This window comes from Agelaius tricolor, unplaced genomic scaffold, assembly GCF_023055355.1.
Source record: "Agelaius tricolor isolate 1412-34295 unplaced genomic scaffold, bAgeTri1.0.p SCAF_3, whole genome shotgun sequence".
NCBI lineage: Eukaryota > Metazoa > Chordata > Aves > Passeriformes > Icteridae > Agelaius > Agelaius tricolor.
Window position 1 is genome coordinate 6,451,460 of NW_027269263.1, and position 15,600 is coordinate 6,467,059.

Below are 15,600 nucleotides of genomic sequence, written 5' to 3' on the forward strand. Positions count from 1 at the left end.
GCAGGGCATTCCTTTCTGCTTTAAAGATAGGTGCTCCCTTCAGCCAAGGCATTAAATAAATAGGACAAACAACAGAATATTCTGGTCTGTATTTACAGGCCAAGAATGAGCACAGTGCATTTGAATGTACAGTGATGGGGGTGGATGGTCTGTAGAAGATAAGAGTAAAATTTGGGAGTTGATTTTCTTTCTGTTGTGGCAAAGAAAGGGGACTTTAAGGAAAGGCAGCCACACAGAGTAGGTACACTTGTAAATTTTCCCTATTTGATCTTCATTTGGGCCATCCCACATTTGCTGGCCAGATTGTATTTAAAAGTGTTTGGGTTTAAACAAGAACAATATATAGCTCTGGAGTTTCATGTCCTCCAGCTGTTCCATTGTGAGCATCTTGAACAGCCCTACAAATGCATTTTTCTTGTCTGGGACCACAAGTGTGTTTAATAAGTATTCTAGAGCAATGTAGGTTCTGCCTAAAATTCCAGCTTTTCCTGTAGACTTTAGTGTTCTGCTACAGATGCTATGTCACTGCCTGGCACTGCATTTTCTCAGGACTTGAGCTTTTCCTGGTTAGGCCTTCCCCTGGGTTTGTGCTGATCCATCTTCTGATGCCTGCCTGGCTTCCAGAGCAGCAGGAGCCCTTCAGTCTTCACCTCAACAGGGTTTTCAAATAGGTATCACTGCCTTGGCAAGAGAGCAAGAGAATAATTTCATATCCAGAGAAAATGGAGTGAACAAACAGGCATCCTCAAATAGGCAGCTACTTGTTTCAGTTGTTGACACGTACCCAGAAGTTTCCTTCTCTTATCACCCAAGGCTTTCAACAAACACCACTGAAATTTGATCTTTGTTTTTTCTGATAAAAACCTGTTAGTCACGGTAGCTCTGGTGGTACTTTCCTCTTCGTCAGTAGTTTCCCAAGTCAAAATTGATGGCCTTAGCTAACCTGAAAGTCTGCACTGGCAAAAATTTTAATTTTGTGAGAGGATTGTTAGTGATTTATCTCCCTACTACTGTTAAGCATCATAGCTGGGAAAGTGTGTTCATGCAAAAGCGTTGCTAGAAGTCCTCCTGCTGAAGACATGTAAGTGCTTATGTGGGGCATTCCATCAGTAGACATTACAGACTGAATAAAAGAAGATGAAAATGTCCTTATGAAGATGTAACATGCTCTTAAAATTAAGGCAGGGATCAAATATAGGGTTTCATAACGAGCTTCCTACCAGTAGGGTTTTTTTAAACAACCCGGTTCACATTTAAACTGAGTTACTCTCTACCTTGACCTATGCCTCTACCATCTAAAACTTAATACCCAGTATTTTCCTGGAGACATTTTCCCTTTTTTTCTTTCCCTTCTACCTTTAAGTGCTCATCATGATATTAAGAGCAATGACACAGAGAGGCATGAATGGCAGGAGAAGGATTTCAAAAAAATTGTGCAGAAACACACTTTCGTCACAAGTGTTCAGTCAGCTCCTCAAAATGGGATTTCTCTTAGTGTGTTTCCCAAGGAACTGTTTTAACATGGTGGTGGAGGAAGATTGTTTTCACTGTTTTCATTCTGTGTAGAAATTAATAACTATCTGCATTTATGCAGATCTTTACTGGTCACATAAATAAAAAACATTTACAAGCTGTCAGCAGTAGATCCTACACCTTGATCACAATAGACAATCTGTATTTTGGGGCCTTTTTTTCCCTCCACAGATAGCTTTGTGCAGAGAACCCCGAGGCCATCTGCAGAAGCAGTCCACCACAACCCCCCAACCATTGAACTGTTGCATCGCTCGCGGTCGCCCATCACCAACAACCACCGTCCATCGCCAGACCCCGACCAGCGCCCGCTCAAGTCCCCCATGGACAGCACCCTGCGCCGCCTGTCCCCGGCCGACAGGATGCCAGGGACAAGGCACCAGCATGAGAACAACCAGCAGGAGCCCTATCCTCTCTCAGTGTCCCCAATAGAAAACAACCACTGCCCGCCTCCTTCCGAGGTGCTCCAGAAGCCCTCCAGCCCTCGCCAGGAAAACACCAGGGTCATCCAGCTGATGCCCAGCCCAATCATGCATCCTTTGATACTGAACCCCAGGCACTCCGATTTCAAACCACCGAGGTTGTCTGAGGATGGGCTGCACAGGGATGTCAAGCCCATCAACCTGTCTCACCGAGAAGAGTTAGCTTATATGAACCACATCATGGTGTCTGTCTCCCCTCCCGAGGACCACGCGATGCCGATCGGCAGGATAGCAGGTAAGGGACATTATTCTACAAGCTACACCAAAGCTGGTGCTCTTCATTCATAACTAACCATGCTTTGTTTTAAGGGCTTCTTCTTTCCTTTTGCTACTCTGTGACATCAAGAGTTTACTGGCATTGTGCAAGTTTCACTACATCTGTGGCTTAGGCAGTGCAGTATTAATACACGAGTTTCATGACAGGTAAGCAGAGGTGCAGAATGACTTGCCTGTGACCACAGAATGTGTAATTGCTATTGAAACATTTGCATCCTGACACTCGCTGCCTCTCCACCCACTAGCAATCCATTCATTTCCCAAGATACCTATCTCTGAAGCCTTGCTCTGCAAAGAGAGGATTTCGAAGAGGTCCATTCACATTAGTGTCCAATCCTGTGGAAATGAAGAAACCCTCTGTCAGTGGCCTTTGAAATAGTGCAGTGTCAAGCCCATTATGAAGCTGGCAGCACTAATGAAATACCACCTCAGAGTCCTACTTCATAGCCTTTCCTGGGCTTCTCACATCAGGACTGTCCCTTTTTACAGAAACGAGGTTGGCTTTGTCCCACACAAACCACAGGCATTGTCTCACTTTTGTTATCGTAAATAACTGACATCACAACCACTGAATCAGGAAGCTGAGGTTACAGAAAATGTTTCTTGTACTCCAAAGGGAACTGTAAACAGGGAGAGGGGGAAGAGGAATCCAACCACTTCAGAAATACGCTGAATGCCCCAGTAACCAATTTCTTTTGAGAGATGCAAATACACACCACACCCAGAAAGATTCCATGCAGTTGTGTCAGCAGTGACCTGATGTGATCCTCAGCTCCTGTGAGGTATTGCACATGTCCACAGAGCTACAAACACCTTGTTCTTTTTTGTCCTTACATGCCTTAAATTTGTTACAGATGTGGTGCTGCTTCAGTTTTAATGAGGAAGATTTTCTGTTGTCTTAAGATTTGCCCCTTTAAATTCCAAAGATACATATCTTACTATCTAGTCAAGATCAAGCACAGCAAGAACCATGATCCTCTCACTAACAGAAAGATGAGTTACAGAAATTAATCCTTTGACATTTTTGCCAGGCTGACATTTGTCTCTCTCCTTTTGATTTTTATTACGCACAAAATTCTCAGCAAGTTAATAAATATACTTAAAGTTATGGCAGAGAAAATACCCAACTGGTCGCATCACTGGAGATTTCCTTCCCAGAAAGTGTTATTGGGAGATCAAGGCAGTTAATTTTTATTTTCCAGAGGAAAACATTCTTTAAGAATAAACCATAGTCTGAAATAAATGTAGGAAAAAATATGGGGAGTATGTGGTGGTGTAATTTTTTTACTTTACTCTTAGGAATTTTCTTACATAGTTGGTAATCTTTAGTTTCTGCACGTTGTGCAGTGGGTCCAGTGACACCAGCCCCAGTAAATTCCCATGTCCTTTCTATCCCTGTGTTGTTTGCAGGGCAACAGAGCCCAAGCCCTTGGAAATCTGGGCCTAACACAGTTGCTTGGCAAGTATGTGTAGCCATGAAAAATGTTTTCCAAAGGCTAAACCTGCAGAGTTAGGTGCTTTCTCCTGCAGATCCATGTTTTGGCTGAGACCCACAAGCAAGGGTGGCATACCTGAAATAGCTGGTGAATTATTTAATGCCAGAAAAACCTGGAGTGTGTTCAAGCATTTGGTTCAGACGAGGGCAGTGTTTTATGGCCCAGGGTTGGGGAATTACAGAGCTCTTGGTTAGATTGATTTGATTGCTGCTGATAAATTGGCCAGTGTACTTCCATTGGTGCCCAAGTCCTTTAATTGTAAAAGTTCTCATGCCTCATTTGCTGTACAGGTACAAGCTACTGCTTCTCTGGTTGGATTGTAATGGCCCCTGAACTGTAGAGACACCCTCTAAAGAGCTCACAGCTAATTTAAAGGTGATAAAAACTGGATTGCTACCAAGCGTTTTGACAACCCATGCTTTATGCCTGATGTCAACTTCACTGGAGCTGTTGAATTCAATGGCAGCATACTTAGGCCCCCTAGAAAGAAAGTAGCTTTCTAGCTGCTTCCCACCCATCTCTCAGCTCTTGCCAATAAGTGTTTTATTTTTTATGTCATCATAAATGTATTTTTCATCTCAGTGTCCTCACCTTTACTGCCATAGTTAACATGGAGGTGCTTGACCAGCCATGCTTGTCACTTCAGTGTGAGAGAGAGACCATGAAAGGTGTGAGCTGTGGCTCTTAAACTGCAAATGTACATCAATGCAGATAAATTCTTCAAAGGGGCTTTTTAGAAATCACTGGCATTACTTCCGTTTTCTTGATGAGGATGACTGATGGGTTGGGCAATGAGAAGATTTACCAAGAGTCCAGTGCCAGAGCTAAGTACTCAACTGTTTACCCTGGTGAGAAGAGCCTTGACTTCTTATAGCTTAACCACTTGGATGCAGGTGATTTTCAGGGGAGATAGTGATGAGGAGCTGCTAGGGAAGCCTGGTAGGCTGCCGATTAAAACCTTAGGCAGTGCTCCAGAACATCTTCTGTTCCCAGCTCAGATGTTTTATATTGTACAGAAATTTTCCCTGGACTTAAGACACCTAACAGCCTCATGAATCTGTTTACTTGTAGATTGAATGTGGTTTTAAATGCAGCATGCAATTAGTTGGTGCTGAGGAAGAAAATAATGTTTTTGCTTGCTGCTATACACAAATACTCTCTTTTCAGGAGGTCGATCAATAAAGCTCTGGACTTTCTGTCAGACAAAACAATGACCTCTACTCACTGGCTGACTAATCTTTCCTACCTTTTTATGTAATACCATTTTTCAAAATATTAATTTTACTGGTAAAGCACTTTCCCTTGTACAGCAAAGGATTTCAAGTTGAAGGTCTTATTATCTTTTCATCTAAGGCCATTTAACACTTTTCTAGCAAAGCCAGAGGCATAAAGTATCTTTATATTACTCATTAAGGTCACATATATTATTCATTATTGCCTAGAGTTGATTTTGAAAATTGTGGTTAGCTATCTTCTCAACACAATATGCACAAGTCTTTTGCATAACTTTGTCAGAACTGGAGGTCACCATGTTGAGATGAGCAAGAAGCAGGTTTGCATCCCCTGTAAATGCACCAGGCAAGGGATAAATGATGTAATTCAGGCATCATCTACTTAACAGCATGTGAAAATATGAAAAATATTAAAAACTCCCCTCAAAAGGGGAGTTCAGCAGAGAAGTGTAATGGACAATTTTCCATACTGGAACTGTTAATTTAAAGCAGCAACACTTTTGGTAGTCAAGTCGTAACTTGGACTCTAGCAAGGAGGAATTCTATATATGGCTTATTCTTTTTCAGTAGTCAATCTTGGTTCCCCACTAACTATCGCCAAGGATATCTCTCCCCGTGGGGTGAAAATAGATACCTTTTTTCTTTTTTTTTTTTTTTTTACACAATTGCAGTTTAAATCAAGATTAAATTAGCCCTTCTGCAGTCTGGAAATTCTAGTCCCCATGAACCTAGGACTGTGAAGGTTTTGTTATCAAGGATTTTAGGGCTTTGATATCTTGTAAAAGGTACTTCCCCAAGGTGCAAGAGGCAGTTATGGGACTATCCAGCTATAACAGGGTTGGTTTCATCCTAACCTTTATCACATAGAGGTTGAATGAAACATCATTCAAACAATCTTTGAAACATCCAAATTAAGGTAATGGCATGGTGCTATTTACCTCACTTTTGATTTCTTAAAACTCACTAATACAATTCTGGATATTTCTTTTGAGGGGGAATACATTGCTGAGCAGGTACAAGCTCCTGCTTCTCTGGTTGGATTGTAATGGCCCCTGAACTGAGGCTCCTGAGATTTCCAGCTCCCAATGTCTTTTTCTGAAGCAGCTCTAGGACTGAGAGACTTGTTCACTAATCCACAGCATGCTGAAATCTGAAGGCAGTGGAGTCCTGTGCCTGGTGTTATCTATCAGCTGCTCTTATCAGCTGGGTTACCTTAGCAACTGGGCTGTATCTGACTTTATGAGCTGCTGGATTTGCCTCTTCCCCTTCAGGAGTCTGAGGAGAAGCCAGGCAATGTTTAAACTGTTGGAAGGCACATTGTCTGCCACTGTGTTGGTTAGGCCATAAAGCCATTGGCTGCTGTTGGAATGAGGATGGACAGGATTCTTACCCTGCTGAAGTCGTGACAGAGGGCTGCCTCCAGACTTGCTCCTGGTTTACCTCAGCCTCTCAGTGTGCCACACATCCTGAGAGTACAGGGGTGTAGCATGAACCCCGTGCACCTGTGGCAAGGCATGTGGAAGTGACATCTCAATACAAACAGTCTGATGGCCAAAACCAAAAATGCAGTCCCATGGTAAGAGCCCATCAGCCATGAATGACTCACATTCTGCTGAAATCTGCAAAACAGGGCTTGGGATGGGCTCTGAGCATGGGGAGGTCTTCCAAAGGGGTTTGATTGTTTTATGTGGGGATAGAGTTTGGAGGGGGAACAGAATCATGGATTCTCCTCCTTTGTTTGAAAAAATTACTTGTCTAGGAGGGGAAAAGACAGGAGGGGACACTGGAATACCCCTTTCACAAATACAGTGCTTTAAAAAAGTGAAAATCAACTGGTACTTTTTTCTGTTTATACTTTGGAGTTGGGCTGGAAAGCTTTTAAATGAGGATAAGAAAAGCTCAGCTGACTGAGCTGTCAGATTTGTAACAATAGACATTTAGAGTTTAAACATGAGAAGACACCAAACTTCAAACCACTGCACCTCAGCAGTGTCTCCTCACTACTTAGCTGCTAGGACCAGAGCTCCAGTGCCCATGTCTGCTCCACATGTGTCCATGGGACATTTACAACTGTGTCACATCATAGGATAATCTTCTAGGGTTTTTTTTACCCATACACCAGCAAAATCCTTTAGGCAAATGCACCACATTGGTTTATTATTTATAATGTGTTACAACACATTAGTTTCTTTTTCTTTCTGTACAAAACAGCTGTACAGGCACAGTTTGCTATGCAATGGTATATGCTGGATGGTAGGGAGGAAGAGTGGGAAAGGAGGCAAAGAACAGTTATGCCTCTGTAGTGAAGAGGGTGAAAACCAGCATCAAAGCCCAACTTAGTTACAGGTTTTGTAAATGATACCATTAGCCCTCATAGAAGGGCTGGAAAAAATGATGAAAAAGTTAATATTGGGTACTATTGAAAGGCATTTAAAGAATAATGCAGACATCAGGCACAGACAGCTACAAAAGTAAATTTCTTTTAACTAGTTTGCTATCTTGGTATGATAAGATCACCCAGCTAGTGGATTGAGGGAAGGTGGTGGGTATAGTTGTTCTGCATTTTAAGGAAGGCTTTTTGTACTCACAGCAGGGTTGAGTTGCATGGCTGTGGGATGAGCAGTTCCCAGTACACTGGGTAAAGAACTGTCTAAGGGCAGGGCTTAGGGGGCTGTGGTGCATGGGGCCATATCTGGCTGGCAGTGTTCCACAGGGCTGTTCCACAGGGCTCACTTCTGGGGACAGTCCTGTTCAATGTATTTATCAGCAATCTGGATGCAGAACTTGAATGCATCTTTAGCAATTTTACTGATGGTACCAAAGTGGGGAGTTGCTGTTGGCTCTCTTGAGGGACAAGATGCCTTGGAGAGGGGTCTCTATAGATTGGAGCATTGGGCTGTGGTTGATGGGATGAAATCTGACAACTCCAGCTGATAGATTCTGCACCTTGGGTGGAGCAGTGCTGGGCACATATAGAAATGGGGAGAGAAATGTCTGGGGAGCATCCCTGCACAGGGGGTGCTGGTCAACACCGGGCTCAGCATGAGGCAGCAGTGCCCTGGCAGCAGGAGGGGAAGCCACATCTGGGGTGTATCAAACACACAGCTGATTTCAGGACAGCACATAGCATTGCTAATACCATTGGAAGCTACCTGTGTACCCACCTGAGAGCACCAAGGCTGTCCTCTCCACTGTCATGAGTGATGAAGCCAGCAGGATTCCATGACAGCACAGAAGTGGCTGGTGGGGCTCTGGTGACACACAGACTTTGGGGGGCAGCTTTGACAGGATGGTCGCAGCAGCTGGGCAATTTCAAGTTACAGACTGGCAGCCTAGAGAAAGGCAAAGGACTGGTTCACTTTGGCAGTTCTAAGCTGTAAGTGGTAGAAGTTCTGGTAGTAGCTGTTTTCCAGGGAACTGACCTTCCTTTCTGTAGGGCAGCAGCTCGTGCAGACAGATTGGAGCCCTGCAAGAACATGAAAATCCTGGTGTAATGCTGGCCTGTCACTTCCATTTGGATATGACAATGATAATGTATGTAGATTTACATTACATGCCATGCCAAGAGACATGGCATGTAATGTAAATGTAACTTTTACATTTCCACTACATGCCATGTCTCTTGGAACCCCTGTGGAAGGCCAGACTGCTGGAGAGACTGAAGTGTGGATGGGAGTCAAGCTCACAGAGCTCATATTCATAGGAGTTTTCATTATAACCTTGAGAGTCTTCTTAACATGGCATTAACAATTAATTTGGGCATGAAAGTGGGCCTTCCCTGCAAATTTAACTAATGACACTCAAGCTCAAACAATGGCTGAATAGCAATGGCTTGGATAGGTGGTTGTAGGTTTTATGTGAAGTGTCTTGCTTCACAGCTGTCTCATTCCTACTGCACAGTTACAGGAGCAGAAATTGCAGTCTGGGCTTATTTAGGTCTGCTCAAAAGCCAAGACTGACCAGGCCAGAGGAAAGCTCAGGTGTTTAGATTTCATTCTTCTCATTACTGTACTGTAGCACCCATTTACATCCCATGGCTAGACAGATAAGTGGCTTCAGAGTACCCCAAGCATCCCTTGGGGTCAGCAGGATGTTACACTCTCTTTTAAGAAATTTGCCTTTTAATGGAAACAGGTCCCTTATTTTCCCCGTGTACTGCACATTTCCTTCAGGCTAGAGTTTCAGTAATTCAGATTTTCTTCTACAAAGCAAACTTGGATCACTTTGAATCCTCTTAGTTAAACCAGGAGAGAACACTGTTTGTTTACAGTGTTGACACTACACTTCACTGTCTCCAGAGACAGGCCTGTTTAAATCTGGCTTTAATACCAATCACTTACAAGAACACACATCAGTTTATGTTCCTTAAAATGCAAACATTAAACTGGTAAGGGTGTTCTCCATCTCTGGTAAGGGAAGGGAAGGGAAGGGAAGGGAAGGGAAGGGAAGGGAAGGGAAGGGAAGGGAAGGGAAGGGAAGGGTTTGGCCATGTCTCAATGTGGAGTTTTAACCCCAAGAGGGGAAGGTCACATCTCGGTTTTTGGCAAGGGACCCATCAGAAATCACCAGTTTATGGCTCATGAAGTCCCTTCAGGAGGGACTTCCTGGGAACAAACCAGGAGCTGTGTCCTCCAACCATGCTCACACCTCCCACAGTACTCTGGGCTTTCTGAGAGAACACAGAAGTGAGGTTCATAGGAAGCAATCTATTATAGACAGTAATTTTTTTCTGTTTGGAAAAAAACAGAAGTCTAAACCTAAGACTGAACTGTCAGAAGATAGTAGAGATTCTCACATTGTGGGGTTAAAAATTATTACCCTTGTTGGGAATGCCTTTGCCACAATTAAGTAATTCCTGCTTTTGCCAGCTTCTCTAAAGTACAATTCTGAAGGTAAAACATCACTCTTAATTGTTTAATTCCCATCATTAATGTGTTTGGCTGGTTTTCTGATGTCAAAGGGGTTGTGAGGTGTTTGTAAGAAGTGCATATGAAAAGGCAGAGGCTGAATTTCTTTTCCAGTCATTGCCTTTCATTAGTAGTAAAGTGAGGAAAAGCCACAGGAGAATCAGAGACAGGTTTATTTAGCAGGAGTCTTTTCTGCCATTGTGGTGGAGCAGGGAAAGAACAGCACTTGAAGATAACACTGAAAATGCCCATCTATGTGGTGGGGATGGGGGGATGGAGCAGAAGAAGGGGAGAGGAAGAAAAAAATACAAAAAATACAGTATTTTTTGTAAAGACAGATACAACTGTCTTTAGCTTTCAAAGTCTTCATCTATCAAATGGTCTGTGATCCATCAATTACACATTCCTTGTGATTTCAGTGCTCTTTTCTACAACCACATGAGGTATATTTTGGATCCTCCTTCCCTGTACAAGTTTTTATTGCCAAAGACAGAGCTTGGCCTCATCTTGCTCTGTTATTTTTACAACCTCACAGTACAACTGTTAGCAGCATGACTGTCTCAGGTTTCCTCTCTCCTTCTGCCTGATCTCCCACTTAGTGTTTGGGTACAAGACAGAAGCAACATGTAACTGTTGTATTGTGTGATCTGGCAACCTCTTTACTCAGCCCCAGCTTGAATTTACTGAGCTGAACAAACAGTTGTCTGTCAAGAGGTTTCTCCACAAAAAAAAACATTGGCTTTACTGTACCAGCTTACCATCCTGCTTCCAGCAGCAACATTCACAGAAAGAAAACTATTTTCCCTTAGTGACCTGGACATGGATTAACAGACATTGATGACCAGGATGCTCCATCTCAGGATTGGTCAGTGCTCCCCCAGGCCTCCCCCATAGCCATTTGAAACCTTAACTATGAGACTTGATTACTTTTTTCTTTTGGTTTTCTCTGCTAAAAGGAACATGTCTTGGATAGATCTTGAGGTTGGACAGCAATACAGCACAATGCTCCTGCAGCATGTGTGTTAAGGAAACTCCTCAGTCAGACCATTCCCAGGACTCTGACAGTGGCATTGCCAAGGTCAGAGACTTTCTGGGACTGAAAGCCCTTCCCCAGCTCCAGTGACCGTGAATTACATCAGTTCATCTTTCTGACACTGTGAGCATCACTACGTTGTCTTCACACACACTTTGGGTGTACTTAGAGAAACTCAAGTGCCAGAGAACTTCCAGGGTTCTATTCATGAGTTTCAGTTGTGAACAGCCATTGTTTGCTTCACTCTGAACAAAGGCAGCTGAAGCACACATCAGCTTGTAAAATAAATGGGGCTGAGCTTGGAGAACTCTTCAGCTGGTAGAAATCACAGAACCATTTAAGTCAAATGATAATCATGCTGGAGAGATTTTAGGCTAACCTACACAGCAAGGGGTAAGGCCTCAGCTGATGTCAGAGGGAGTATGACAACATTCCTTTGGCATCTCTTCCTGTGTGGAGCCATGTTGGGCTCCAAGGCAGTCATCAGCCAGATCAAACACTTTTTATATAATGCTCTCCAGTGCAAGATGTGGGTGGGTCTCACAAAACATTTCTGTGGTTACAGAGGGTTTTGGTAGTTACTACATGAAGAGGGCCAGCTCTGCACCATGGGTCCCATTTAAACAAGAGAGGGCTCAGATAGAGTGTGTGCTTTAAGGAATATTTCAGTGATGGAGAACGTTATATCCTGAACAAAAGAGGTCTTTAGCATGCATGTGGCTATATTATTAACAGCATTATTTAGTCCTAGAGAGCAGAGATGTGAGACTTCTCACTCCTGTAACATGAAGATGACCTCGGCCAAATGATACTGGAGAAGTCATTTGTAATGGCTGGACAAATATCAAAATATGAGGAACCTAAGATCCATAATGTTTCATTTACAGATGGTATTTCAATTCTAAGGGATATTTATTACTATCATATAGCTATTAGGAAGTATTTATATGCTGGTATTCTTTAGGTGTGTATTCAGAAGACTCTGCCTAATCAATTAATAATAACATGGTTTTTGTTAGGAGGAGTGGGAAACTGCTGCCTCTTGCACATGTAGGGCAGTGCTTATGGCAGACAATTTGAGAACAGCTAAGTACTCTACACCTTATCACTACCCTGTACATAACTGTAAAAGTCCCTCTGGAAGCATTAGCTGCAGGAGGAAGGTTGTAGCCATACCTCTCCATTTGAAGCTGCAGTTTGCCCTAATTCCCAGCTAATTACACAGCTCAGACTTGCTCAGTATTACAGCTGAGAAAATGGTAGGGCATGGAAGTGCCAGTCTTTAGGAGCCATTTCCACATTGATGAGACCATTCAGCACTCCACCTTCCCACCCCCAACTACATCACCTTAAAGCCTCTCAGTCCCAGCTCTATCTGCAGCTAAATTTCTGTAGCTGCAGAATGTTCAAAGTTGAACCATCTGAGTTCACTTTAAAAAAAAAAAGTTTGTGTGTGCTAGGGGGAAATGATGTTTCCCTGTGCTAGGGAGGCATAGTTGCTTTCTAAGTAAGCTTATTTTAGCCAAAAGGCAGGAAATCACAGCATGCTCAAACAATTTAGGTACCAGCCCTGACTCAACTCCCTGATTGAATCTCCCACACTTTTAAACTTGCTTGGCCTCAGCAACATCCATGTGCTTTTTGCTGTTACTCACTAGCCAACACACACCCCTCATGCAGCAGCTCCTTCAGGGGCCTTCTGACAGCCAAGGAGGAGATGGAATCTTCATGGAGTCATTTCCACCATCCAGGCTTCCCTCATACAAGTGATAGACATTTACAAAACAACCAGCCACATACAAGTCCTTCTCTCCATTTCCTCTGTCCTTCCTAAAAATACACATGACACTTTTGACCTTCCTGGAAAATATAACTTTCTGTATCACAGAATCATAGAGAATCCTGAGCTGGTAGGCACCCACAAGGATCATCAAAGTCCAACTGCTGGCCCAGCACAGGGCAGCCCAAGAATCCCACCCTGTGCCTGAGCATGTTGTCTGTCATTTCCAGCAGCCTTTTGTGGAGGTGCCTCTTTTCCTAGCAGAGAAGCTCCTTTTAAAAGCATTTTCTAGCATCACCTCTTCTTGGGTTTTGACCAATTTAACAGGCTTGCAGATGGGCTCTGCTATAATCCAAGCTCTAAGAGTTCCCAGGTAGCCTGGACTCATTGCCTCTAATGTCCTGTTAAAGATGGTCTCTACTGGTAAATTATTTAATTAGTGATCCTCTGTCAGTCAGGGAGAACCCTCCCCACCTCTTATTTTTTACTGTGCAATCTATGGAGAAAGATATATAGGGCAACCATTTGTGGTTAAAAACAAACAAAAAACCCTTGAGTGCCTGTGCTCAAGTTTCTAAAGGTGCCCAAGTGAAACTAGAAGGAAGGAAGCTGCTTTAGGTCCTGTGCAAGCAGAGCTCATACACAGCTGAAGTGTGCTGCAAAGCATCAGCTGCTCCAAGATAACAAACTGTGTGCTTGGAGCTCTCAGCTCTGGGGAGAAGAAATGCAGTGAGCCTGAATCTTTCCTACTGGTGCTTAATGCTTTTTGTTTCCTATTTCCTTGAGACACAATTGCCACAGTTGCCCTGATGCTCAGTAAATTACTGCAACTGAGTAATCTATCTAAATTTGCTGATAGACAGCCATATGGTTTGAAATCAAGTTTTTAAATGGTTGTAGGAACCAAGCAGAGTTTTCAAGGATTTTCAGTTTTATTGTTGAAGCAAACAGCAGTCTCAGATACTTGGGTGGTTGGGGTTTTTTGTGAGTTCCACCAGCCTACTAAATACCTCTGCAAGTCTGAGCAGCTCAATCAGTTGAGAATATGGGATGGGGCCCTTTATCATTTATGATTTTTCTTGTGAAGATTTCAAGATGCAGATCTGTTTCTCTCATTTGAAGTGTATTTATAGTCAAGCTTTGCCTGAATCCATCCTAAAAACTAATTGAACAACAAAAATCCCAAATCTGCGCTTGAATCCTAGCTCTTCTTAGCATCTGAAGCTCTCCTTATTTCCACCTGGCCATCTCAGGTTGATTTTTTGTGTGCTTCTTTGGTTTTGTGCAGAAGGGAGCCCAGGGTGTGTGTTTGAATGTGAGAGAGAGAGATTAAAAATAACATTGCCCATTGCAAATGATGAGGTGAAAGTAAAGAGGAGTGTAAATCATATCTCTGCAGAACTGTAAATGTGATCTGTAACGTGCTGTAATTGGAGGTTGTCTGCCCTAGGTTGAACATTCAAGAATATGACAAAGCCTGGAGCACCATCCCTCCAGCTGACTCCAAGGATTCTTGCACTAAAAAAGACATTTTTATACACTTCTTGCATTGAAAAAGTTCTGGAATGAATTGCACCTGTGTCAAAGAACCATTTAAGCAGGGCCTTACTACCCTTTTATCTAAAAACCTCCCACAATATTAAAAGGCACAAACCAGAAGAGCAATATAATCTCCCTTGTCTTGAATCATAAATGAAGTGTAAAAAATAAGCTTTTTCTTTTGTGTGTGTGTGTGTGCAAAAATACTGACAGAAAGGCAATGGAAGAATTGTGTTTTGTGAATTTGTGAGGGGGAGATGACAGAAATTCAAGTGGTAGAATTCAACTTCAGTTTTCAGACCTCTCGCTTAGTCCAGGGAGACTTGTGTCCAGATTTAATTTTTTAAATTAAAACCTAGAAAAATCCCAAATGGGGATGGACATTTTTCTGTGGAAAATGTTTTTCTATGTAAAATTATAATGAAAATAAGGTTTTTTCCAAGCAAAAAATCTTGTCTCTTGCCTTTCACATTTCTCCTCTTGGAGATGTCAGGGATGAGGTGACCATTCAGCCAGAATGGGAACCTGTGATTTTTGCCAGATGCCATCTCTTCAAAACAAAATGCTTTATTCTTTGTAGGACTGGCAGGGAGAGAATAAAGCAAGGACACTGGCAAACTAAACTCTGGTTTTAGAGACAGTACTGGTGTCAGAGATACTCTTTGCAGTTTGGAAGTGGGAAAATAACTTGAAAATCTCTGTCCATTTCAGGTGTGCTCACTAAATGTGTTATTCATATCCTTTCTCAAAAAGTATTTTATATTCCCATGTCATCATGCCCATTATAAGACATGCCAGCCCCAGACAGACCAACAGGAATAGAAAGACAGGCTGACAAGAATCCATTTTAGCATTTAGAAGCTGGATGTATTTGGTTGGCAGCCCTTGAACCACTCTAACAAGCCATTTCTCAGAGGCTGATATTGCTTTCAGAGTAAAATGCAACCCCACAGCCACCTCAGAAATCTGGATAGCTGAGCTGTGAAAACCCTTTTGTTTCTGACAGCAGCAGTACCCCCAGCTCTGTACAAATCACATTCCATATTCCATATTCCCAGTTATTCTGTGCTGCACACACACATTGCAAACAGGAAGTAGGAGCAGCTCAGTTCTTGGCTTCCTCAGTCTCAAGAGACTGCCATGAAACTGAAAAACACTAAACTAAAACTTAAGTGTCTGTTAGACCTTTAATTAGCGACCTAAGGAGTGTTTGCCAAGAGGAAATTTGAATTCAATTATCCAAATAGAAAGTATTTAACCTCTCAATAGCACTCAAGTAATTATAATACTTAGGTGTTGTTTCTTTTCAGGAACCTTAAAAAGTA

At 42.7% G+C, this 15,600-nt stretch overlaps 1 protein-coding gene across 2 annotated transcripts in view; it reads left to right on the forward strand.

Moving 5' to 3' along the window:
• The window catches only part of ETV6 (ETS variant transcription factor 6), a 127,249-nt gene that overhangs the window by 101,402 nt on the left and 10,247 nt on the right, over window positions 1–15,600 (forward strand). For both annotated transcript variants that reach the window (XM_071422314.1, XM_071422315.1), the window contains exon 5: window positions 1,705–2,247. In XM_071422314.1, the coding sequence (XP_071278415.1) occupies window positions 1,705–2,247 (543 nt within the window). The remainder of the gene's footprint in view (window positions 1–1,704; window positions 2,248–15,600) is intronic.